This window comes from Berghia stephanieae, chromosome 13 (assembly GCF_034508935.2).
Source record: "Berghia stephanieae isolate SIO BIC M18660-M18661 chromosome 13, UCSD_Bste_1.3, whole genome shotgun sequence".
Lineage (NCBI taxonomy): Eukaryota > Metazoa > Mollusca > Gastropoda > Nudibranchia > Aeolidiidae > Berghia > Berghia stephanieae.
In genome coordinates this window covers 36,013,652-36,040,173 of record NC_088372.1, presented here as the reverse complement: position 1 = coordinate 36,040,173, position 26,522 = coordinate 36,013,652, and the positions used below count along the sequence as shown (strand labels likewise).

The 26,522-nt window shown below is 33.7% G+C and overlaps 1 protein-coding gene across 1 annotated transcript in view; it reads left to right on the top strand.

Annotated features, from left to right (window-relative positions):
• Positions 1-18,373: 18,373 nt before the first annotated feature.
• LOC144958553 (dynein axonemal heavy chain 7-like) overlaps positions 18,374-26,522 on the top strand; it is a 105,071-nt gene continuing 96,922 nt past the window's right edge. The window contains 7 exon segments of the mRNA XM_078890603.1: positions 18,374-18,519; positions 20,302-20,485; positions 20,869-21,007; positions 22,033-22,141; positions 24,273-24,377; positions 25,042-25,120; positions 26,217-26,415. Coding sequence (XP_078746729.1) covers positions 18,505-18,519; positions 20,302-20,485; positions 20,869-21,007; positions 22,033-22,141; positions 24,273-24,377; positions 25,042-25,120; positions 26,217-26,415 — 830 coding nt within the window. The 5' untranslated portion in view covers positions 18,374-18,504.

Sequence of the window (26,522 nt, the reverse complement as noted above, 5' to 3'; positions counted from 1 at the left end):
CATTTTTGTGTACACATTGCTTAGCAGCAGACTGTAACTATCAAAGATGCGGCGAGGGATTGAGTGGGGTACTTTCGCTTTTTTAAAAAAAATCTCCGTTTTGATTGACACACGTTCCAGATTGTAACTGTGCGGTTTAACCTACATGAAATAACAACCAAACTCAATTCACAAACAAAATCCATCCTCTCTGCCGGCTTTTCTTCTCTTGACAACCCATTTTCCCTTGTTTATTCAACTAACGTTTTCACGCCCTCTCGCACCGAGTCCCACAATTTCGTGCACATCAATCAACATATCACAAACTGTTACCAATAAAAACCCATAATCCATCTATTATTATGAAAAGTGTCTCCTCTCAAAAAGTATTCTAAAAAATCACTACACGAACATGAGGCAGACTTGAGGGAAGGAAACGTCAATGTGAGAATCGTTGAGTGAAACTAGTGACTGTTAGTCAAATTACGAAGTGAATCGTAAAGATGAAATCAAATCTACAAATCATGTGAGTGAGATATCCTGAAAGATATCACGGCTTAACGTTGAACTAAATCTTGACAATCGATAGAAAGTATCGTTTCGTCTCGCGTTCGAGGCTGGTGGTTCGGAACTTTTGGAGTAGGAAAACGTTGTGCACAAAATAGCTCTGCCGTTTATTGGTTTATAATATTGTAGATGATACACTTTTAGTAAAATCAAACATGCACACACAAAAATGCATACCAGTTATATTCATGATATATGTGACCCTACGTCTCCAAGCGGTATTAAGTCGGGATTTGGAAAACGGAAGAAAACCGGTTTTAAAGTGGAAATGGTCAAAATGATCAAATTTCAGTTTTTGGTTGTTTCAGAAACTACAATCATTTTTCTACATGAAAACATAATAATTCAACACAAGTATTGACGATAAGCTATATATATTTAAAGTTTAAAAAAGCAACTATCGGTGAAATATTCAAAACAAGATTTGACTTTCTCTCAGAGAGCCACCATTTCCAAGGCTGCACTTGCCAATAATAGCTAATAACAAATACTTTGACCTCAAACTTTAGCCTCGTTGGTTTTTAAAGTTCGTGTTGCTCTACTTATCACTTGATACACTTTTAGCACTCTCTCTCTCTCTCTCTCTCTCTCTCTCCCCTCTCTCTCTCTCTCTCTCTCTCTCTCTCTCTCTCTCCCTCTCTCTCTCTCTCTCTCAAACACACACACACACACACACACACACACAAACTACAACCACCACCACCGCATCTTCATCACGACCACTACTACTCCAAGCACCACCACCACCGCATCATCACTGCCACTACTACTTCAACCACAACCACCACATCATTATCACTACTACTACAACCACCACCACCACATCGTCATTACTACTACAACCACTACCACTACATCATCACTACTACTACAACCACCCACACCACATCATCACTACTACTACAACCACTGCCACTACTACAACCACAGTCATCACCACCACCACCACCACCACCACCACATCATCATCACTACCACTACTACTACTACAGCCATTATGACATCATCATCATCACTACTACTACTACTACTACTACTACTACTACTACTACTACTACTACTACTACTACTACTACTACTACTACTGCTGCTGCTACTACTACTACTACTACTACTACTACTACTACTACTACTACTACTACTACCAACACAACATCATCCTCACTACCATCATTATGTTTTGGAGCTTTTCTTCACTTGAAATAAGGAAACTTTGGGGTTGTATTTGGCAATGTGTTCATATATCAGAAAATATTTGTAATCAGTTATCTATTTAGATCTATACAATATGTAAACACAATACCAAATATCATCCCTATTCCCTTTTTGTGTGTGCGGAAATTCCTCTTTCGGCATTGAAATTCCTCCGAGTGGTGTCTGAAATTCCTGTGAGTCAAATTGAAAATTGGCTTCTCTGCAAATTTTACTGTTCTCGTTAAAGTTTCAATGCCCGTATCTGAGGAGTTATCTTTGCCCATTGATTTGATTATGTGTGAAAACGGTGCCTCACTTCAAAGTCGATTTTCTCAAAACTTGGATTTTCACTCTCCCTACTTTAAACGGTCATAGTTGGGCAATTGATAATTATAAATTTATAAATTGGTATCAAAATTTTAAGCATAATATAAGCTATGATTGGGTACCAAAAACCCAAAATTGAAAAATCCGACTTAATACCGTTTCGAGGCGGAGGGTCACATATGGCAAAATTACTCTTAATATCAGGATCCAAATAGTTGTTGTTTTGTCCTCACAAACCCATTAATTTTGAATAATTAACTTTAATATGGTCTTAGAATAGATCGACGGTAATTGGATTCAGTAATCTGATGTAACGCCGCCTGGCAACGGCAGCCATCTTGGTTCTAAACAAAGAAAATCATTACTTTTTATTCTTCATTCTGGCTAGAACTTTTCATATCCCTTGTAATCAGAATGTGTAAAAGACAAAACATGTTCAAATTTATGTGTTTTTTTCCCCTCTGGATACGCTTTTATGCTCGCCGGTGAAATATTTCATACGGGCGTCCGCCATTGTTCCGATAGTTTAGAGCCAGTGTTACTAAGTTACCATGCGTCATTAGGAAGGAAGTGACGTTACGACTGTTGAAGAGTATTGTTGATAAATGTTATCATTTGATTCGTAAAACATCAAAACTGGTTCGGTATTCGTATTGTCCATAAATGGAACAATTTGAAATTTGAAACAAAGAATGCAAAATCTATGGATTATTTCAAGGTGTTAGTAGACAGGGAATTATATGATGGGAGATTTATATATGATGAATAATACTTTTTTGCACAGCTGTTGACATGGCTGTCAATCTTGTATGTATATATTATGTATTGTTATGTTATTATGGCCATCTTCTATATATGCGTGTGTGTGTGTGTGTGAGAGAAGAGAGAGTGTGTGTGTGTGTGTGTGTGTGTGTGTGTGTGTGCTTTGCATGTCACGGTTAAAGATATATGCCTGTACACCACATTTGCATGAGTACATTTAGGTTGAAATATTATCTTTACCAGTGTATCATTATTGTAATCTTTAATCAATAGATTTAAGGCATTTCTATTAATATTAAGGGCATTCAAGGGATTGTATCCTAATTTGCCCTATACCATGTGTTATGTTATGTTATATTTAGATATTATTTGAGGTGTTAATTATTATGAAAATGTGCTTGTTTTCCCACCTAACAACCACGTATTGATGGCGTTTAAAAATATATAATTTGTTATGGAAAGTGAACGGTCAAAGGTAGGAGCACGTGTTTTTTCACGTGTTGCCAGTCTTTTTGTAAACAATGACAGCCAAACTAAATTAAACTGCAAGGTGGTATGCGTTTTAGCAAAATACTCATTAGTTCTACACGCCTATGTATATCCTTTAACATTCATAGATAGAACGAAATTTACGTCACTCATCTCTTTATTATGATTTTAAGCATCCATTTTAATGATCAATTCTTACTAAATTCTATCAATCAGACTACAGACGCTCGAGGTTACACAAAGATTGTGCATGTTATCACGTCATATCCGGCAGTCGGGTGTTTTGAGTACTTTACCTTAACGCATAGCATCACTCATTGCCATTTTGATCTCGATCATCACATCATAAGCCTCGTTTTGAGGCAATGGGTTACATGACGTGAGTGTTGAGATAAGGGGCGCCAATGTGCCAGGGATAATGACGGGAATTCCAAGTGTTGGACAAACAGAAGCAGACGGCGTAGAATTAGTATCCAGGATCTGGCGAATTGACCGATAATATTATGTGATTTTGATATTCGTATTAAATTAGCTTCGACGCTTTCAAAACGATGACGATGATGATGATGGACCGGAAGTATCGACGAATTAAAAAGATAATGGACTTTTAAAAACAATGCGAATCGTGACAAACTGTTAACTTTCGCGAGAGTGATAAGAATGTTAAACATTCATACACTGGTAGAGTTTCTAGCTGGTTTGTGAGGAATTCTTAGACGTCGCATAGATAGATAGAAATATATAGATACATACAAACATACACACACATACATACATACATACAAAAATAAATAGATAGATAGATAGATAGATAGATAGATAGATAGATAGATTGATTGATAGATAAATAGATAGATAGATAGATAGATAGATAGATAGATAGATAGATAGATAGATAGATAGATAGATAGATAGAAAGAAAGAAATAAAAGACGTAGATCTTTAGTATTTAGATAAATAAAAAGGTTTGAATTTGAACATTACTACAGTGCATCATCGTTGATTGGCATGCTTGGCAATCTCCAATTTGCTATATCTACAGACCTGCCAACTTAAAAATGTCAAAATTCGTAATTTTAAGGTGATCAAAAATTGTAGTTGCTTCAGTTAACTTTAAAACACGTCAATCTGCCCTCAAAAGGATTAAATTACACTTCAAAATCCTAAAAGTTATGTAGTTTGGCATCAACTTTCATTTTCAATAAGTTTTAGTGACTTAGAGATGCTCATGAAGTTCTACAAGTGGAGACAAAATGTCGTAATTCTATGAATATTTCGTAATAGTAGACAAGTCTTATTTAATCTTCTTACCCAGCAACAGTTCTCAAAAGAATACAGTACAGGTCACCCATTCGGCAGCAGCCTCTTATGGTTCTCACACTACTATGTTATGACGATCGACCCAATCAGCAAAGTCTGGTCCGCATTCGTGCACCGTCGCAAACCCGCCGGGTAGCATCGTCACAACACGCCGTTCGACTAGATGCTCTGCCGTCTCAGGTTCTTGCCCACAGCGGGTACATATTGGACAGGTAGTAAGACCCTACCGATGTAACGCACTTGCCGTTAGGCAGCTCCTCGACCGAAGCCGATTCGCAGCCACCCAGTGTCTCCTCTTACTGGTATCAAAGCCTGGCAACTTCTCACCAAGCTTAGAGGAGGTAACGTCCCCGCCCCCACGAGGGATTGAATTCGTCCAAACCGACTTCCATCTCGTATGTGCAGCTCTAGACGTAGTCAGGGATTCTGCGTACAAGGGTTGCCGTGACTTATTCTCCATTCGACGATCCTCTCTTGCCAGATACCTTAAACCTCTTCGCCTCCATCGGCTATAACAACAAGAGTCTGCAGCAGCAGCTCCGAGCTAAAACTTTTGGCACTGCTGTGAAGGAAGACCTAATGGGAGTTTGGCAATGTGGGTTATTATTATTATTATTATTATTATTATTATTATTATTATTATTATTATTATTATTTTATTATTATTATTATTATATTATTATTATTTTTATTATTATTATTATTATTATTATTATTATTATTATTATTATTATTATTATTATTATTATTATTATTAATATTATTATTATTATTACTATTATTATTATTATTATTATTATTATTATTATTATTATTATTATTGTACGTATTGGTGGTATTACGATTGTTGTATTTTTAGTGTGGTGTATCAGTTTATTTTTTGGTTCCATTTACCATTTTTTATTTTAAAAATTTTTTCCACTTTCATGTATGTTGTCATCAAATTGTTGATTTATTAGGGAAAGCCTAAGATTGAATAAACTTTGAAACTTTGGTTATCAGACTTGCAAACAAATCCATATAAATAACAACAGGAACTAAAATGGAAGATTCAATGTCATCAACGAAGACAGTAAATTCTAACCCGAAATGTCCACATTGTCTGTCTTATAAATAAAATTAAAAAAACAAATTCCCTTTATTCATCCCAAAGGGGAAATTTGTCTCTAAGGTCTTTTCCAAGGGAAAACTGGAACAACCCAGGCATCAGCCGCAGTGCAGTGCCGCAAATTGAGCAAGGCGAGGTGACACCAGTGGGTGATCGAACTCGGTACCTTTTGGGGTATGAAGCAAAGACCGTACCGCTGAGGCATGCTCTCCTCACGCTGTCTTCGTTGATTACATTGGACGCTTCCATTTAATTTCATATTGTTATCTATTTCTTCGAGCTTCAGGCAGCAACATTTCCATTAAATATAAGTAAACATCGATTTTGCGATAAGGAGGTTTGACTGCAGCAATACTTAGCGTGACAATGTTCATGAAAAGGGTTAATCTATTATATATATATATATATATATATATATAACATCAAGTATAATCACTTCCTGATGAGAGCGAATACTCGAAACAATATTGTAGAAGCTGATCATAATTATACTTGAAATATTTTATAAATAGATCCTTTTATCAAGAAGTTGAACACAGTTATTTCATGGTTTTTTTTATAATTTCTATATATATATATATATATATATATATATATATATATATATATATATATATATATATATGTGTGTGTGTGTGTGTGTGTGTGTGTATGTGTATACATAATATGTAAATGGGTAGAGGGACGGAGAGCGGAATACAAAATCCAAATACATAAGAGTTCAAGCCGTGTCCCAGGGGATTCTTTAGTAAAAATGATGGAAATTAGAAGCAAATTGTAGGCATGTAAAAGGGAAATCGTCAATGGTCCCGTGGATAAATGAGTCGGGAAAATAGATTCTAAGGGAATAACAAGGACTCGTGGAACTTGGGAAATCCCCCTGGGAGCGTGGAGAAAGAGGTCACCGAACAATAGCATTTGTGAAGACATGGGCATTTTAGATTGATACAATAATGATAAAAGAAATAAATGGACTAGAGGAAAGACATGCATTAAAAATGAAAAATACATCAAAAGAAAAGAAATGGGAGTTCTAGAGTGCGGCTATGTGGTCTTGTGGTTTGACAGTCGCATTCGGACTAGGAAGGTCTTGGGTTCGGATTCCGCTCTAAGCGGCGCATATTTTAGTCCTTGGAAAAGCTTTTAACTCACATTCTCTCAAGTACTCAGGTGTAATGAAGTATTGTCTCTGTCGAAAAAATGTGTACCATCGCCTAACAGGCGTCATGTCATGCCTCGTCCTACATGTTAAGTGTTGCTATTGGTTAGGGATCCCAGTTAAAGCACTTTCTGCATGTTTAGTGGATATTGCTCTGTACAAATGCCATAGTTGAATCCCTTAAATTTCGTGGCTGATTTTATTTTTCTTCTCCTCATTTCATTCTTTTTTTATCAATGAAGATTGAACCACATTGCTATGACTACTCTCTTGGTGAACGGGTTGGATTTATCGCTATACTCTTACAATGTTTTCTTAGAAGCTATAGTGTAATCAGATTAGATTAAATTCGAATCCCGTCATTGTAGTGTTAAAATAATTGAAATGATGATGATGATGATGATGATTATGATGATGATGATGATGATGATGATGATGATGATGATGATGAGGAGGAGGATAATAATAATAATAATAATAATAATAATAATAATAATAATAATAATAATAATAATAATAATAATGATAATAGTAATGATAATGATAATAAAAATAATTATTATTATAATAATAATAATAATAAAAATAATAATAATAATAATAATAATAATAATGATAATAATAATAATAGTAATAATAATAATAATATTAATAATAATAATAATAATAATAATAATAATAATAATAATAATAATAATAATAATAATAATAATAATAATGATAATAATAATAATATAATAATAATAATAATAATAATAATAATAATAGTAATGATAATAATAATAATAATAATAATAATAATAATAATAATAATAATAATAATAATAATAATAATAAATAATAATAATAATAATAATAATAATGATGATAATAATAATAATGATAATAATAATAATAATAATAATAATAATAATAATAATAATAATAATAATAATAATAATAATAATAATAATAATGATAATGATAATAATAATAACAATAATAATAGTAATGATAATAATAATAATAACAATAATAATAATAATAATTGTCATGGTCTCAAGTGAGTAAAGAGCTACTCGACTATGCATAAAGATATATGTAGAATGAGGCCCCAGAATTTACTAGTTACTATAAATGAAAAACAATTAACGATTTGTTTACAATGAAATAAAAATAATGATGAAATTTAATTAAAAGAGATAAACAGTGATCGTGGCAGTTACAAATAGAGATATGAATATTTTACGTAACTTATGATAATATCTCAGGTTCGTAAGTTTACGTTTCCAGGCAGTTGATGGGCTTGGATGATCTATTCCTCTGATAACAGGATTGGACTCGTAATATTCCACTTCCAGGCAATTGGTAAGAGGTTATAGTGTAGTACAGCGGGCTTGGGTTTGATCCTTGAAGATTATACAATCAAAGTTAAAAGCTCCGGCGTCTTAATGGTGTAGATATAATATCTACAAAGTCCCAAAAGATAAAAATCTTACAATATATATATAGGAATAGAGTGACTGGCCGTCCGGCATAGATTGTGGAGAGAAAGTGAGTGTAGAGTGTTAGACCTATCAGCTTTTATAATAAGTGGCTACGTGACAGAATGTAGAACGAAAAGTATTCACTAATTAGAAATTAATTCGAGGGAAGGCTATAAAAGGAAAGACGATCTAATATTAGAAGGTAAAGTTTATCTAAGCCTACTGAAATATAACTGGAGTGAGATGAATTCAGTTCTTAATAAAATAAAATTTAATAAGATAATTGTGAACAACCTTTACTGTGACACCCCCCACCCACGTTTAAAATATACTCTTTAACCATTATGGGAAAGATAGATTTTACAAACGGAAGTAAATTTACTATCATGATACTCTAGCATTAATCCATTGTTATGATTTGTGCTACAATTAAATTATTTATTAACTAGACATGGAAATGTTTATATTAACGTAGGTATATGAATGGGTGACAATAACAATGAAAGATTGTGATTACAAATCATTATGATGAACGACATGATGGCAATGTGATTACAAATCATTGTGATAAACAATAGTGATGGTAATGAAGCATGATTTAAGTCGATGATATGAAGGTAATTTTCTGAATGAAATGAATGAAAATGTAAATGGAATATTGACATTTCAATTATTAATCATAAATGAGTGAAAATTCATAACAATAATAGATAAAGAGAAGATTTCCCAAATCATGAATGGGTATGGTATATATATCCAAACAATACTCAATGTTACATTAAGTTGGGTCATCATGTTTACAAATAAAATTATCGAATTTGTGTGTTCTGATTTGGCATAATTTGCGAGGTAACTAACAGTATGCATGGGAGGTTAAGTTATACCCTTCTCACGTCATTACACTAATCGAGAAAGTAGGTCGGCGTGAATATTTTCACAACCTGGTATGTGAGAGATACTGAAAGTGTAATTTTGCAAAAATAGACTCCACCTTAGTACTCTACTATTATTCATTTTGTTATTTCTTATGTACGTGAGTGGTTTATGGTCCGTTTCAACCACAAACTCTTTTAGCAGTAGATATCTGCTGAATGTCTTTAAAGCAAAGACGATGGCTAGTCCTTCACGCTCTATTACAGAGTATCGTGATTCTCTGTCCAATAATTTTCTGCTTGCATATAAGCAAGGCATTAGAGTTCCCTCATGTTCCTGTAATAGTACACCTGCGATGCCCTTATCAGACGCGTCAGTTCTTACAACAAATTCTTTTGATATGTCGGGTAATTTAAGAATTGGTTCTGAACAGAGTAATGCCTTTAATTGGTTAAAGCTATTCTGACACACTTCTGTCCAAACAATTTTGTTCGGTGACCCATTCTTTGTCAGATTTGTTAGCGGTGTCGCGATGTGCGCGAAGTTGTAAATGTATTTCCTGTAAAAATTTAGGAGCCCAAGTACTTTGCGTACTTCTTTTTTTGTCTTAGGTGGTTGCAATTGTGCGATTTTTGTTTGTTTTTCTGTCTCGGGTGTCTGTGTCCCATGACCAACGGTATGATCAATCCTGTATTTGAAGCTTCGATATTAGTAAACATAGGTTGCGACACTGTGTCTCTATCAAAATACTTTTTTAGCATATTTGCATGGAATGTCTTTGTTGTGTTGTTCATTTTAATCTCGTAATTAACATTAGATTTTACTGCTGTTATTTTGAATGGTCCTTTCCATGTAGCTAAAAGTTTACTCGAGTCATCGGGTAAGAGTATTAGTACTTTGTCACCAATCTCAAATTTTCTTGATTTGCTTTTGCGATCAGAGTATTCCTTGTATTTCTCTGCTTTTTTAGTGACGGATTCCTGTGCTAGCTTACACGTGTCCTCTATTCTGTCTTTCAGGTTTCTTACATATTCGTAAGCAAACATAATTTCGTTATTGTCCTCCTCATTCCCTTTACAAATGTCGGCTACTATATTGATCGGGCCGCGAGGTGATCGTCCATACATCAACTCAAATGGGGAGTAGCCTGTAGATTCTTGGGGTATTTCTCTATATGCAAATAGGATTGCTGGTAAGTATCTGTCCCAATCATCTGGTTTTTCTGCTGACACTTTTCTTAACATATTTTTTAGAGTGCCATTAAATCTTTCACAAAGACCATTTGCTTGGGGTGGTAGGGAGTTGTGAATGAGTGTTGGATTCCCATGAGTTTCATGGTTTCATGCATCATATGTGATGTAAATTGGGGTCCATTGTCCGACAGTATCTCATTTGGTATGCCTATTCTAGTAAAAATTGTCATCAATGCTTCAGCTATGTGATCCGATGTAGTTGATTTCAATGCTATCGCTTCTGGCCACCTGGTTGCGTAATCGACTAGTGTTAGTATGTGTGTATGGTTTCTATCTGATTTTGTTAAAGGGCCTATAATGTCAATTGCAACTTTTTGAAAAACTTTTTCAATAACTGGGGTTGTCTCTAATGGTAATCTCGGTATTCTGCCTTTTGCGACTCTTCTTTGGCATGTGTCACAAGATTTCACATATTCTCGGACGTCTTTAGTAATTCCAGGCCATGTGAAATTCTCGGATATTCTCTTCAATGTGGAAGAGCTCCCAAGATGTCCAGAAGTTATTGAATCGTGCGCTATTCCAAGGATTTTGTTTCTGTAACTACTCGGCGTGACCAGTTGTTTAGCTATTTTGTTTCTTTTCCTATGTAACCTGAACAGAATATCTTTTTCAATGATGTATTCAACTTTTGATTTCGTCCCTTTGTTTGCGATATTGAAATATGAAGTTAAAGTCGGGTCCTTTTTCTGTTCTTCAATGAACGTGTTCCTGTCAAATTGTTGTGGTTCAAGAGAAATAGTCATTGGCTTCTCTGTTATCTTAGTCATCTTTCTTGTTTCTGCTAGACAAGCTGTTTCTTGGGTTAATGACCATTCTTTTACATCTGTTGGGTTGTCTTTAAGACCTTTTATATTGCCAACAATAACATCAGCGACGGGGTTGGGAAGTATACAGCATTCCACTATTCCTGTATGGGGTTTCTATGTAGACGTTAGCTGTTTCAAAGGTTTCGACTGTGCCACTGAATGTGATGCATTGTACCGTTTTTCCAGTTTTGTCTTCGTCATTGATCAAAGATGCTTTTATTCCTATTGTACTGCATCCTGTGTCTCTCAATATTTTGCAATCAGTTCCATTAGCTTTGCCTTCACAAAAAAATAGCGATCCTGATTTGTGAGTTTGTGTTAAAAGTGACATACCTTTCACGCAATACACATTTATATTTTCTCCTGACATTACTCGTGTCTGATTGTTTACACTTGTTTGGAGTGATGCATTTGCAGTTTCTTTTGGATATCCCACGATTTTGTAACATTTGTCTGCTGTGTGGCCTTTCATTCCACAATATTGACATTTAATTATAGGTTTGTTGGTTTTCTTATACTCAGTATTATTGTCAGTGCTATTTCTTGTTTTGTTTTGATAGGGTCGGCTATGGTCTCTATTGAACTGTTTGTTCCATGGTTTGTTACTATGATCATCTTGTTTCACTTGCGTGTTCCGAGTGATTGATCGGCTCGTTCTATTTGAGTACTGAACTTTAGGTGTACATGGACTCTGAGCAGCGGCAGCGTAGTATGGTTCCTTCAATGTTCTGCTAAGGGGTGTCAATGGATGTGCGCTGTTAAAGTTTTCTGCGTAGATTTTTAATTTGTCCAAGTTTTCTGGCTTTCTCTCTTTAAAGAATGCGACTAAATCTGGGTTGCAAGCTTGATAGATTCGATTCTTCAGCGTGAGATAGTAAAGGCCTGCAAAGGCGTCTTGTTTTACGTTTGCCAACTCAAGCCACCGATTTAGAAATTGAGTAATTCGGTTCACGAATGTATTAAAGTCTTCTCCACTTTCCGGTTTTGCAATGTGAAACCTTTCCTGGTAACCATCTTCCGTTAATCTAAATCTTTTTAGTAGAGCGTCTTTAATTTTACCATAGTCATCTGCATCTTCAGTTGTTAAGGTATAGAAAACTTTTAGCGGTTCTCCAGATAAGCAGTTAATCAAGGCTGTGGCCCATTTGCTTTCTGGCCAACGATAACCTTTAGCCTGAACTTCGAATCGGTGTAAGAAGGATTCTAGACAGTCTGAGCGTTCATCGTATGTTGGCATGCGTGGAAGTTTCACGAAAAATTCATCACTATTATTATGTTTTCTTTCATGACCGGTTTTTGTTTTTTTCAATTTCCAGCATCATTTGGGTCCTTTTGGTTTCTTCTTCTGCTAAAGCTATTTGTCTTTTTAGTTCCCTTTCTTGGACTCTTTCTTCTCGTTCTTCTCTACGTATTCTTTCTTCATGTTCTTTTTCTTCTCTACGAATTCTTTCTTCATTTTCTTCTCTACGAATTCTTTCTTCATGTTCTTTTTCTTCTTTTACTTTCTCTTCGCACCATGAAAATATTCTTTCCTGGGGTATTTCTAAGTCCTTTGCGAGACTTAAGTATCTTTTATATGCTTCCATGTTGTAATAAATTAGTTACGATATTTTATATATATTATATTGACAGGATACTGTTACTGACTGTTTTATTTATTTACACTTACTGGAATGAACTGTTCTATTTTTAGAAATCTCTCTCTCTTATTTCAACTTATTATGTATGTTGAATTTGATGCCTTTTATCGTTATATCTTATAAAGCAATGTGTCAATACAATGCGGAGTTATTATGACTTGTGTCAATAACAATGTGTCAATCGCGTGTACTCTAAACTATGTTACTACGAAAAATTCATCACCAATGTGTGTGACTCGTCGTTAGTTTGTGTACAATTATTCGCAATGACGCTAATGTACTAGAGTGTGATAACAATAATAGGATGCCAAAATAATCCCAAGTTATCTATCACTAATATAACACGACGGCTAGTAGACTCCTTTTATTATTATTTAGTTTTTAAAGACTCACTTTTCAGAACATAATATATAAGTGGTTTTCGGTAACAGTAATATGCCAAAAATGCATTTAAAACAAATCACTATGCAAAACAAATCACGATGTCTATAGTTACTATGTGATGCCCAACTCATGTAAAAGAGAATAATGAAGGATATATTTACCAACTCAGTTCGTGGCTGGGACCTCTCTCTTGTTCAATGGTTGTTCAACAATTGTAATTAGGCATTGAAGAGTGTTTAACAGTGATGTCTGAAATACAAAACAATAAAATATCGTAAGATTTACAATAGTTACAAAATGTGTTCACAACACTGAGTGATTGGATGACAGGTGAATGAATCGTTATGGAATGTAAACATATTGAAAACAATTCATGAATGAGGCAAACAACAAAATGAAATGAGTGATATAATAACAAAGTGGACAAGGAATGAATGAATGAATGAAAAACTGAGTGAATAGATGAATGAATGAATGGATAATGTATGAATGAAAGAATGAAGGGAGGAATAAATGTATGAATGATTGGATAATTGGATAACGAATGAATGGATGAATGAATGAATGAATAAATAAATGAATGAACAATGAATGAATGAATAATTTATAAATGAATAAATGAATGAAGGAATGAATCAATAAAATGCTATTCAATTTGAATGAAAGAATGAATGGATAAATTGCTATTCCATTTAAATGAAGAAATGAAAAAGAAAAAAAATTAATCCTGTAAATAGGGAGTTCAATTAAAATATGATCAAGTGGGGCAATTAAGAGTTTTACAATTTAAACTTTAAAGTTAGATGAAATAGATATAAGTAACTAAATAAATTCAATTCTTTATATGTGTCCCCTCCAAAATGTCATGGTCTCAAGTGAGTAAAGAGCTACTCGACTATGCATAAAGATATATGTAGAATGAGGCCCCAGAATTTACTAGTTACTATAAATGAAAAACAATTAACGATTTGTTTACAATGAAATAAAAATAATGATGAAATTTAATTAAAAGAGATAAACAGTGATCGTGGCAGTTACAAATAGAGATATGAATATTTTACGTAACTTATGATAATATCTCAGGTTCGTAAGTTTACGTTTCCAGGCAGTTGATGGGCTTGGATGATCTATTCCTCTGATAACAGGATTGGACTCGTAATATTCCACTTCCAGGCAATTGGTAAGAGGTTATAGTGTAGTACAGCGGGCTTGGGTTTGATCCTTGAAGATTATACAATCAAAGTTAAAAGCTCCGGCGTCTTAATGGTGTAGATATAATATCTACAAAGTCCCAAAAGATAAAAATCTTACAATATATATATAGGAATAGAGTGACTGGCCGTCCGGCATAGATTGTGGAGAGAAAGTGAGTGTAGAGTGTTAGACCTATCAGCTTTTATAATAAGTGGCTACGTGACAGAATGTAGAACGAAAAGTATTCACTAATTAGAAATTAATTCGAGGGAAGGCTATAAAAGGAAAGACGATCTAATATTAGAAGGTAAAGTTTATCTAAGCCTACTGAAATATAACTGGAGTGAGATGAATTCAGTTCTTAATAAAATAAAATTTAATAAGATAATTGTGAACAACCTTTACTGTGACAATAAATAATAATAATAATAATAATAATAATAATAATAATAATAATAATAATAATAATAATAATAATTATAATAATAATAATAATAATAATAATAATAATAATAATAATAATAATAATAACAATAAATTAATAATAATAATAATAATAATAATAATAATAATAATAATAATAATAATTATAATAATAATAATAATGATAATAATGATAATAATAATAATACTAATAATACTAATAATAATAATAATACTAATAATACTAATAATAATAATAATAATAATACTAATAATAATAATAATAATAATACTAATAATAATAATAATAATAATAATAATAATAATAATAATAATAATAATAATAATAATAATAATAATAATCCACGCTAATCTTAATCCTTCAGCTATTAGTAACTCGGGAGTACTTAAATAATGAACATAAAATCCAAATGTCGCCGAACGCCCCTTCTGTGGAAAAATAGATTCCTGCCTCCCGCCATTTGGAGGACACATTTCAAGTATCCCATAGCACTTATTCACCTTTATCACCATCGTCCTTATAAATTCATGTCTGCTAACCAGTTAACTGTCGCATTCTGGAAAACAATTTATTTTTAAAATTTGGCCAGAAAACTCTTCCTTCAAATATCCGTTAATTTTTTTAAAAAAGCAATCCAAAAAAAAAAACAAAAAAACAACAACAACAACAAAAAAAAAACACACACACAAAAAAACCCCTCTCAAACCTGGGAACTCGCGAGGCTGTGGAAGAATGCGTTTTCTTGTTTTATTCATCTTTCAAAAGCCACAAGTACACGTGTCCTTTGGTGTTGCCAAGGTGAAGGTCATTTAAATTGATCGATTTTTTTAAGGACGAGGTTTCTGGCCAAATTTTAAAATACGTGGTTTTCCAGAATACGGCAGTAAAACTTGTTAATGGATTTTTATATGCTAACATGTAATGGCTTTGTAGTCTTGTAGTAAAGTACTCGCTGGATTATAGCACGCTGAATTCCAGCACGCTCTGCACGCTGGAGCTAGGCGACCGATTTTTTTTCAATGATATAGAAGGAACGCAATTGACACCACTTAGCTCTTTATTATAGTTTTTAGCCAGCACGTTTTATGAGTAGGTCTCATTAAATTGTAATAATCAGACTGTAAACGTTTAAGGTTACACATTGTCACAGTAACGTTTATTCACCTTTATTTTATTAAAGTTTTATTTTAGCAAGAACTGATTTCATCTCACTCCAGTTATATTTCGGTATGCTTAGAAAAACTTAACCTTCTAATATTAGATCATCTTTCCTTTAATAGCCTTCTCTTTGAATTCATTTCAAATTAGTGAATGCTTTTCGTTCTACCTTCTGTCACGTAGCCACTTATTATAAAAGCTGATAGGTCTAATCTTCTTCACTCACTTCTCTCTATAATCTATGCCCTGACCGCCATACTATTCCACTCCTCATATTATCTATGTTTTCGAGATTTATATCTTACTCTCGGGACTTTGTGGAGCACTTTTAAGGTGATAAAAATTGTAGACGCCGGAGCTTCCTTTGTCACCTTTGCCAGTTCAATCACTGTGAAGAATTTATCAAGCCTAAGCCCGTCGGAGGAATAACTGCAATTACCCTCAACTGGAAGTGGAACCCCACAAGTCCGCCCGCAATATCTAACATTATCATCGTCTCGTCAAGATCGCATAAGATAGGTAATATCATTACATTCCCATTTGCGTGGGACTGCATGGCTCAGCGGTACGATCTTTGCTTCGTACCTGAAAGGTACCGAGTTCGACTACCCGCCGCGTTGTGTGGCCTTGAGCAAGTCACCTAGCCTTAGCTCAATTTGCGGCGCTGCACTGCGGTTGACGCCTGGATTATTCCAGTCTTCCCTTGGAATAGACCCTAAAGACAAATTTCCCCTTAGGGATGAATAATGGGAATCTTTTTTTTTTAATTTTTTTATTTGTAACTGTGATCACCATTCATTTATCAGAAGACTCATTTAATTAAATTTCATCTTTCTATTCATATCATCTTAAACAAATCGTCATTTGTTCTTTATTTTAAAAGTAACTAGTAAATTGTGGGGGCCTTATTCTTCGCATCTTTATTTTATGCATGTAGTCGAGTCAGCTCTTGAGCACTCATTTAGACCATGACACACCTAGTTTTGTGTGTTGGTTGGTACGTTATATCCGGCTGACGGATGCTGTGTGTTTTTAAACGTATAGCATCAATAATTAGTCGTTACTTCCCCATCAGATTTCCACTCGCTCGGATTCTAATACTAACACGCTTTTTGGCTTCTCCCGAGAGCGTGCTAGAATCCATGCATTTTTCAAAAATTCAATATCAACATGACATTACAATACAGTGTTTCTCAAACATTAAAAAAGAAAAAAATCAACGTTTCTTAGTTTCTATCAATTCTTACTTCAATCTCAATATTGTTCATCCAGTTCATTCCGACACAATTCACGTCAGATTGACTAGATGGTCACATAATATAAAATACTCGGCATTATTCTTAAACGTCTCAAATACTGAGGAAAAATATTGAAACTTCGAAAATAGAAATCTCCAAACAGTGGTGGAAATAATAAAGCTGATATTTAAGTATGCCTGACAGGCGTGTTTTACTGTATGGAAAGAAATTTGTGTTCCTGGCAGCATAACAGGAGGAATCTAGATGAAGCTTGGGGAAAGGGAATTGAGCACAGTGAACCCATTTCAATTTCTATAATAATGAAATAAGCGGTCAGATTATATCTAAGGGAAATAATAATTAAAATTTTAATTTAGACTACAATTAAAGGAGTTATCTTTCTTGTTTGGTTTGGGTCTTTTCTTTTCTTTTGTTTGTTTGTTTGTTTGTTTTTTTTAAATGTTGTTGATTTATGAGGTGGGGATTCTTATGCAAGCGCTTTGATAGTGAGATCAATTAAACACAATTATTATTGATTGTTACTGGTTTTGAGATTTGGTTTTTGTCCTCTGCAACCAGGGAGGGTGGCTAACAGTTTCATAACTAGAAATGCGAATATAACCACCGTGTCGCTCTATCACAGAGTCAAACACGCTGAAAACTTAAATTACAGCCTAAAGCATTTCAGTAAAGTTATTTGCTTCTTTAAACCGAAATTAGTATATAATTTCAAAATTAAAAACAACATTATTAACGATAGACCTGATATCATTTGAGCGCTAAATTGTATAAGATCGCCGTCATGATGAATTTTGTGACCTCAATCTGGTTTCAAATGCCATGTAAGACAACATTTTATTTCATGTTGAATTAAACTGTTAAAGTCGTAGAGTTAAAGAGGACAAAAGTTTTTAAAGTCATTTCAATCAATACGTAACTAAGATTCTATCAAAGACCTTGTTCCTCTCAGTTTCTAGCGGGAACTCTCGTGCACTTCTATCCCATAATACCAGATACCTAGCAACCAGTCCGCCATATTGTTTATGGTTTCGAAACTCCATTCGTGAAGCCCTCGCTAAAGAAAGTGGGAAGAAACACAAAATTATACGTTGGTGATGGGCATTGTATAGATTTTTTCAACAATGGAGCATCTACCCGTAAGTTAAACTAGCATATCCTATCTTTTTGTTGTCACATTGATAATTTAAGTAAGGTCCGTTGGCATTTGAAAATCAAATATTCAAAGTCTATAGCCCTATTCTATAGTCTATATTTATTCTACATCCAACAGCAACAATCTAAACTTTAAACTCCATGGTAGCTGCGGTCACTTACTAAATAAAATCATTTCGAAAACGATATAGTTGGTGGTCAATACATTCATTAAAATGATTTTGTTTTTATTATTACAATTCGCACCATCAATCAGAAGAAGTAGAAGAGAAGATTACTTATTTGGAGCCAGAGAGCCTTTGTTGAATCACTGCATATGCATACTAGTTGGTCAGCTATTTGCATTTTGGGTTTTTTTTACAGTGACTTCAATTTTATGATGTGATTACATCACTGTCGTTGTAACTATTGGCAGAAATCCACACATCTAATCTTCGTTCTCAGTACGAATGTTTGTCCTCAACAAGTATTTCTTGGGGAAAAAGCAATTCTGTCCATTGTATTGGTGCATCAAGTTTAACAGCCCATAGGCATAGGCTAGAAACATGTAATGTTTTTTAAAATTCAACATCAACTCATGCGTCTATGGTAAGGACACGATTGTCAAAAGACGGATGAGAGGATGCACGATGTAATTTAATAAAGACAAAACAGAATTGGCTTTTAAATTTAAACGGAAAGGCAAGAAACATCCGCGGTGACCCGCAATGATAAATCAACAAGGCTTGCCAATGCTACAAATAAACAGATCCAAGTAGCCCGAATCCTTTGTGACTTGCTTGCTGATGAATATTTGATTGAACAGAGGCACATGTCACTCAAAAAAAAAAAATTGTCTATAATGCATTTTGTATTTATTTTTTTTATATTAGAAATATTTTAAAATTTATTTGTTCAATAGAAAGTGATTGGCAAATGCAAACTTTGCTGTTTCCATTTGAATTGAGTATTAGTGTTTTTTTTTTTTGGTTTTTTTTTTTTTTTTAGTAGCTGCCAAGAGACATACTCCATTCATTCTATAAAAAATATTTTTACAACAATTGTACGTATTCGAAATAAATAAAACTACCATACACCACACCAGCTATTGAATTTGTTAGAATGGCTCTGAGAAATAGGTTTTCTGTAAATTAGCTTATCTTTATTTTAGTACCTTCCTTGATATTTAAAACCTTTGCTTCTTTTCATCTTTTCATTATGATTTATTAGTTCATTTATCTCTATCCATTAAGAGAGAAGCATCACCAAAACAAACTTTTTATGATTCTTTGAGAAACTCTTTGTCAGCCTAAACAAATTAATGACCATGTCAAAATCAAAATAAAAAAATGGTTAAAAAAATTTTTAATGACCTCCTCAGAATTACAGATCTATTATGGGTCCTGATCTCTGTGCATAAATATTCTTCTTATCAGATCTGATAGCTAGTGAATTTAACTTTGTCGTATTGAGCTAAATTTTGCCTTAATTTGTGAGAATTTCCGTGATAACAATGAGGTCATAACAATATTTGGATTATCAGTCACGTCGGTCCTGATGAGTTATGTGGTGAAAATTTCTGTTTTCCTAAAATACACGAATGATGAAAGATGGCTGAATTAATTATTGGATGAACAAATCAATCGATAATAAATGATTGAATAAATGGCTTTTACTTGTAAAGAACCTCTCCTTTTCAAATAACTCACTCACCAATCACCAGTTTGGATTGAGAAGTATAAAAATAAAGTTATGCATTTTGATTTTCCATTCTCTATTTTTTACAGAAATTGCCTAATGTTGGCGCTAGCAAAGGCAAAGGGACAGAAGAACCAATTCGGTTTTTGCCTGTCTTGCCTTCCAAAAGATCAAAACCAGCATGGCAGATCAACCAACCCTCGTTCCTTTTAACAGGAAAAACGAGTGAAGAAGAAGGAAATGGAATTGACCTGGTCACAGAATTGACAGCTCGTAAGCGATAGTATTTAGCTTTCTCTCACAATTAAATTTTTTATTCTTTTTAGAATTACTTAACATTAAGCTGAATTGAAAATCTTCAAAATCTACCAATTTCCTTTTAGATTTCAATGACTAGATAACCATAATTTCACATTTGTCATTTGTCCGAATTGTTTGTCTCAATCATGTCGACTTTGTTGAAAGATATTCAATGTGAAACTCTATTATCTTTTTTGTATAAACTGGAGATTGAGTTAAACTTAATTTTTTTTTTAAATATCATCTCATTATCATTCTGTATTATATGGTTATTTTATTTTTTAAAAAACTGTTGTATGTGCATTTATATAAATATTTTAATTCTGTTAATTTTAACCACATCATATCTTCCGAAGGCGAGCCAAAGCGTCCCAGAAAACATCCAGTCAGGCTGAAGCCTATCGACACCAGTCAGAAAAATGGCGACATTGACACTTTCAAACAGCCAAAGAAAGACAGAGAGAATTTCCGCAAAGCTTTGGTCGAAATTATCATGTGAGTCCCAAATGATTATTTGAATTTCATGTTCATTTCTAGAAAAACAATTTAGAGAGGTTAATCTCTCACCTGAAACAAAAATATCCACGATTGCACTTGTAATTAGGCAAAGTCTCAAATTCGTAACAAAATTCGGTACGGATGTCAGTGATCAGTTCCATTTCTTGTACTTTTTATCCTTGTTATAGTTAAGTTGAATGTTTAAATTTGATTTTTAAAATAGATTTTGATCAGTGATTGCGACATGATGGTTACGTGTTGGGTTGATTTGTTACATTTTAAAAAGTAGCCCAGAAGGGTAACTGTTGTTTCTTGGTCATTTTTAGATTTAAATATTATTTAAAATAATGTTTTCTTCAATTTATCTATATGGTCAATATATACAATATATACATATTTTGAGATTCATTTTTAATTAAATGGATCAAAGCTAGGTGCACACATTGGCAGGTCTGACAACTGAACGCAATAATGGGCCTGATTTAATATTGTTCTAATGGACAATATTTTGCGTTGGTTTGAGAGCATTTCCATTACAACAATGAGACCATAGTAATTTGGTATATCAGACCTGCAAATATGTCCATGTCGGATTAAAGTGATACGATATGGCTTACTTTAGATATTCAATAACATTGACAAACTTATTACTTACTTACATCATTAGATTGTTTATCCTTATTTCTACCTATAATGATTCCAGTCTGTGAATATCAATGATATAATAAAAATTGAACTGAGTGGAGGAGTCCCAGAAAACAATGAAAAACACAACAAAAAACTTTTGTGGTGCGAGTCAAACCACAGACTTGTAGAAGCCTCCTCCCCCTCCCCCCCCCCCCCCCCCCCCCCCACCCTCCACCCCCTTTCCATGCTGCGTTTTATGACCTTTTAAAGTATTGAATGGCAATGGTTTTACTCTCTATTGCCTTTTAGCATTTCTTTATTGAATTCATTCATTGTTCCCATCAATGACTTTACCCAAATTGTGTTAGACTCATTCATTATTTGTTATTCTACAGGGAAGAGCAAGGTGCCTTGCCCAAAACTGGAGCAGAATCTGCCGAGAATGGTGAAATCCCACTTGCTTCCCGAGCAGCTTCCCCTACATCTGCTGAAAAAGATATTTTGGTGACTATTGGAAATTGCTCATTTTTGTAACATCTTAATTTTCCACATCAATTATTTGATACAACTTTCTATATATTATGTGACAGGGGCTTGAGAGTTGTGCTGTTTTATGGTATGTAAAATTAATTGAAAACTATTTATTTGCTTTTCCTTTACCAGTTAACTGTCGTATTCTGGAAAGACAAGTGTTTAAAAATTGTAAAGCGCCTATGAACACTATTTATGGATACCAGCACTATATCAAATAATAATAATAATAATAATAATAATAATAATAATAATAATAATAATAATAATAATAATAATAATAATAATAATAATAATGATGATGATAATAATAATAATAATGTTTAGGCCAGAAATCTGGTTTTCCAAATATCAATCAACTTAAATGACCCTCATCTTGGCAAAACTCTTAATACTGAGACACTGTGAGAAAGCAAAAACTGTAAAGCCCATAGAGTATGATTTTGATCAAACATGATCCCTTTATAAGTGCTTTTTTTTCCTAGAGTGAGCGTTCTGATACCTTGTCATAATTTGTTTTATTTTTTTCAATACAAAAATTGTACAGCCTAAGAGAATGATTTTGATCAAACATGATCCTCATCTAGGTGAATTTTAGTCTATAGTGAGAGTTTTGATATCTTGCCATCATTTTCTCTTTGTCAATACAAAAATTTGAAAAAGAAATGGTAAATTACAAGTTCTTTTTATTTATTTTATTATTTTTCTTTGTGTCACTAAGTGACTAATTGTTTCAAAGTGGTTGTGAATCCAATGCTAAAAATATTTAAAGATTCAAAGATATTTAAGCTTAATGTATAAAATATGGAGTCACAAAAAATACTTTATTAAGGAGAGTAAGCTTTGTTTCTTAAATTTAAAAAGAAACAACTGAAATTTCAAAATTTGGATCACTTGACTTTAAACTTTGCTTTTTTCATCTCTTTCATTAAGACATGATTAGATTGAATCAGTGGGCCACATAATGACTTACTTACTTACTTATCCGAACCAGCGACCACCTGAGCTCTAGCCCTTCGGTCTTGTGCCATGACGTAGAAGTTAGATGTCTTTTGTAGTTGTTCCAGGTGACTATAAAGTGTGTTACTGATGCTTGGATTTGGTGGGAGGAATGTGCATCTCAGGTCTTCAAGAGGTTGACATTCAAGCAAGCGGTGTGTTACTGTTTCATTTGGGGTGTTGACATAGGGGGCAGGAAGGGGATGTGTCTATTGTAATTTTGCTTAAATGGTTGTTGAGCGGTATGTGTTGTGTTCTTAGTTGAAAGATGATGCTTTGCTGGTGTCTTCTGAGCTTATTTAGGCAATCAGTCTTTACAGGAGTGGTCGTATGGGAAAACATACATCTACCCGTGGTGCTCATTGCCCAACTGTTCATCCATTCTTCTCTCTTATTTGTTTTGATTATTTGTTTCGCTGTGTCTAAGGATACTGGAAATGATGGTTGTAAAAGTGTTGATCCGAGTCTGGCTAGTCTGTCTGCATTGTCATTTCCTGGTATATTGAATGTCCCGGTATCCACTGGAGAGATAAGTCTACGCTGTGTGTTGTAAGGAATTCATCTAGTTGAGATCTTAAACTATTGAACGTTGAAGAGAGTTTATCTAAATCGAGAGCTTGGAGAACCGATTTGGAGTCTGTGAAGATGACAGTGTTTTGAAGTTTTGAAGGGTTTAGTGAGGCTTCTATTGCAACTGCCTCTGCCTCGTAGTTTGAGCAGGAGCTTCCGCAAGAATTGTTGATTTTATCACAGGTTTTATCTGGGTATTCTACTACAAACCCATATCCAGCATTTTTAGTTCCTTTGTGGGCAGATCCATTTGTGTAAACATGTATCCAGTTGTCTGGGTATTCTGGTATTGTCTTCATTGCTAATGTTTGTATATCTGATTTGTTTTTATTTCTTGTTGTTTCTTCTACGAGGTTAGTCTTTATTTTTGGAAGTTTTAGTTCGGCGTATGGAGGTTTTTGACTGATTAAAATAGATTTTTCTCTGTTTTCTGAGAGTCTGTGTCTTTCATTCAAGTTGTTAGCAATGTGTAGCAGAGGCAACACAATGACAAAAACGTAATTTTCACAATGATTAATGTATTTGTTTCCAACAGCGTTACTATTACTACATTCATCACGGAATTGACACAGAGCACGTAGCGCCAATGGAAGACACATGGCTTGAAAATGTACTAAGTCTGGTGTGTGACGAACTCAAAGTAAGATTCCTTTTAATCTGATGTTTTTATTTCTCTTTTTTTTTTTCTTTTATTCTGTTTTTACATTTTTATCTTTATTTTTTCTTTTTCTTCTTTTTCTTTTATTTTCTTTTTTAAAAAATTATTCCTTTCTTTTCTTTGTTGTCATGTTGTTGTTGTTTTTAAACTGAAATCATCCCATTTGTAGTGAGTGAAGAATTTTTAATCTGGTCGAGAGCTGCAATGCCCTCAAAGTAAGATTCTTAGATGTTTTGTGACCAATAGATTTAAAAAGCTTTATTTTGCAATGAATTCAAGTTATCCATAGTGACCGTTTAAGAAAATATTTATTTCAGCATCAAATCATATCACACATTTGGAATTCCCTGTTTTTACATTGGATTTGTATTGATACACACCAAAAGATTATTTCAGATGTTCAGTCAGCCGACTTCTAAACCTTTCTTTACGCCAATAAAATCAGGAGAAATATTGTGCAATCGTTGAATAAAATAATTATAGTTCAAAAGATTAATAACCAATCATGCCAAGAAATGATAGAGTTTTCCAAGATTAATAGTGGAATAAAACTTTATTTATTTGATCAAAATAAAATGGATCGCTTATTGTAATCAATCAAGTCATTCACAAACCGTATCATGCATCTTCTCTTTCTGTCTTCCAGGAGGGTCACCATGACACAATTGACAACTTGTCAGATGAAATGAGGGAGGATTACCTGCTCAGTGTCAAGAAAGCCATCGGTAAATTTGTCAATCAATTTTTTTCACTCGACTCTCTCGTCCTTGAGTCTTTTACTTTCATGATCCAATCAATCATGGTCTGAATGTGGTCTGAACATTTACCTTGTTTCTGATGTGAAGAATTTCCATTATTTTTGGCCTTGCCTGGTATCTGCATTGCTTTTCACCCACTCACTCACTCATTCCCATGACAGAATGGTCATCAGGGGGACTTGCGGGATGCAGCCTTTACAATCCAGTGCCAGACATCTCGGTCAACTCTGTCGACTTGTACAACATCAATCCTGCCCATTCCTTGTTAACGAAAGAGTGAAAATGGAGAGGCTTCGTATGGGAACAAAACAGACAATGGACGTTTCGGGTACAAACCCTTCGTCAGCACAACAATACACAAATTAACGTGGAAAACAAATAAAATAGAATGAAAAAAAAAACGTCCATTGTCTGTTTTGTTCCCATACGAAGCCTCTCCATTTTCACTCTTTTGGTAGTATTTTACGATCACCGGCTTCACTTCAGGCAGCCCTACCGTTTTCTACCATTCCTTGTTGTAATCCAGCCACATTTCCCTTTGTCTTCCTCTTCTCCGTTAACCTTTCATCATGCCTTGCATAACTCTCTTGCACTAGCTTTCATGTTTCACCAAATGTCCAAACCATGAACGTTTCCTGTCTTCCCACCAGCTATTCCTCATCTTCAAGATATTTTTTATTATCATTTAAAAGATTAAAAAAATATATTACTATCTATATGTTTCATTCATGACGGGAAAATTTCCATTTTGCTGTATCTGTTTATATTTTTTAATTTTAATTTTTAAAAAGCAAATGAAATAGAGTTCACTTTATCATTCTCTTTGGGAAATTTGTCTTTGGGTACTATCCTTAAAAAAAGAAATTGACAGAGATTACCCAAATGTCATGACAGCCTTTAAGGCGATATTAAAATTTCCATCCAAAGGCTAGTGTCATACCACTAGACCTTATAGCTACACAATAATAATAATAATAATAATAATAATAATAATAATAATAATAATAATAATAATAATAATAATAATAATAATATGCTGTATTAATCTTATCTTTGGAAACAGTTGATTTCGTACTCAAAGACCCAAGACAACTTGACGACGGCAAGAAAGAGAAGCTTCCAGCACACAGAGAGGAGATGGCAGTTGTTCCCAAGCCCTGGTACAAATCCTATGTCAGTGCTTTGGAATACACAGCAGAGCATTTACACAACACCAACCCCTGCATGATGCAAGTCTTGGACCTGTGGCACACCAGCTTCAAGTAGGAATTTTTGTCATTTTTTTATTTTAAAAAAAAAAAATTATAAAAAAAAAAGATTTTGTTTATAAGCTACTTGCCCAAATGCAGGAGGCGAAATGTTTTGATTT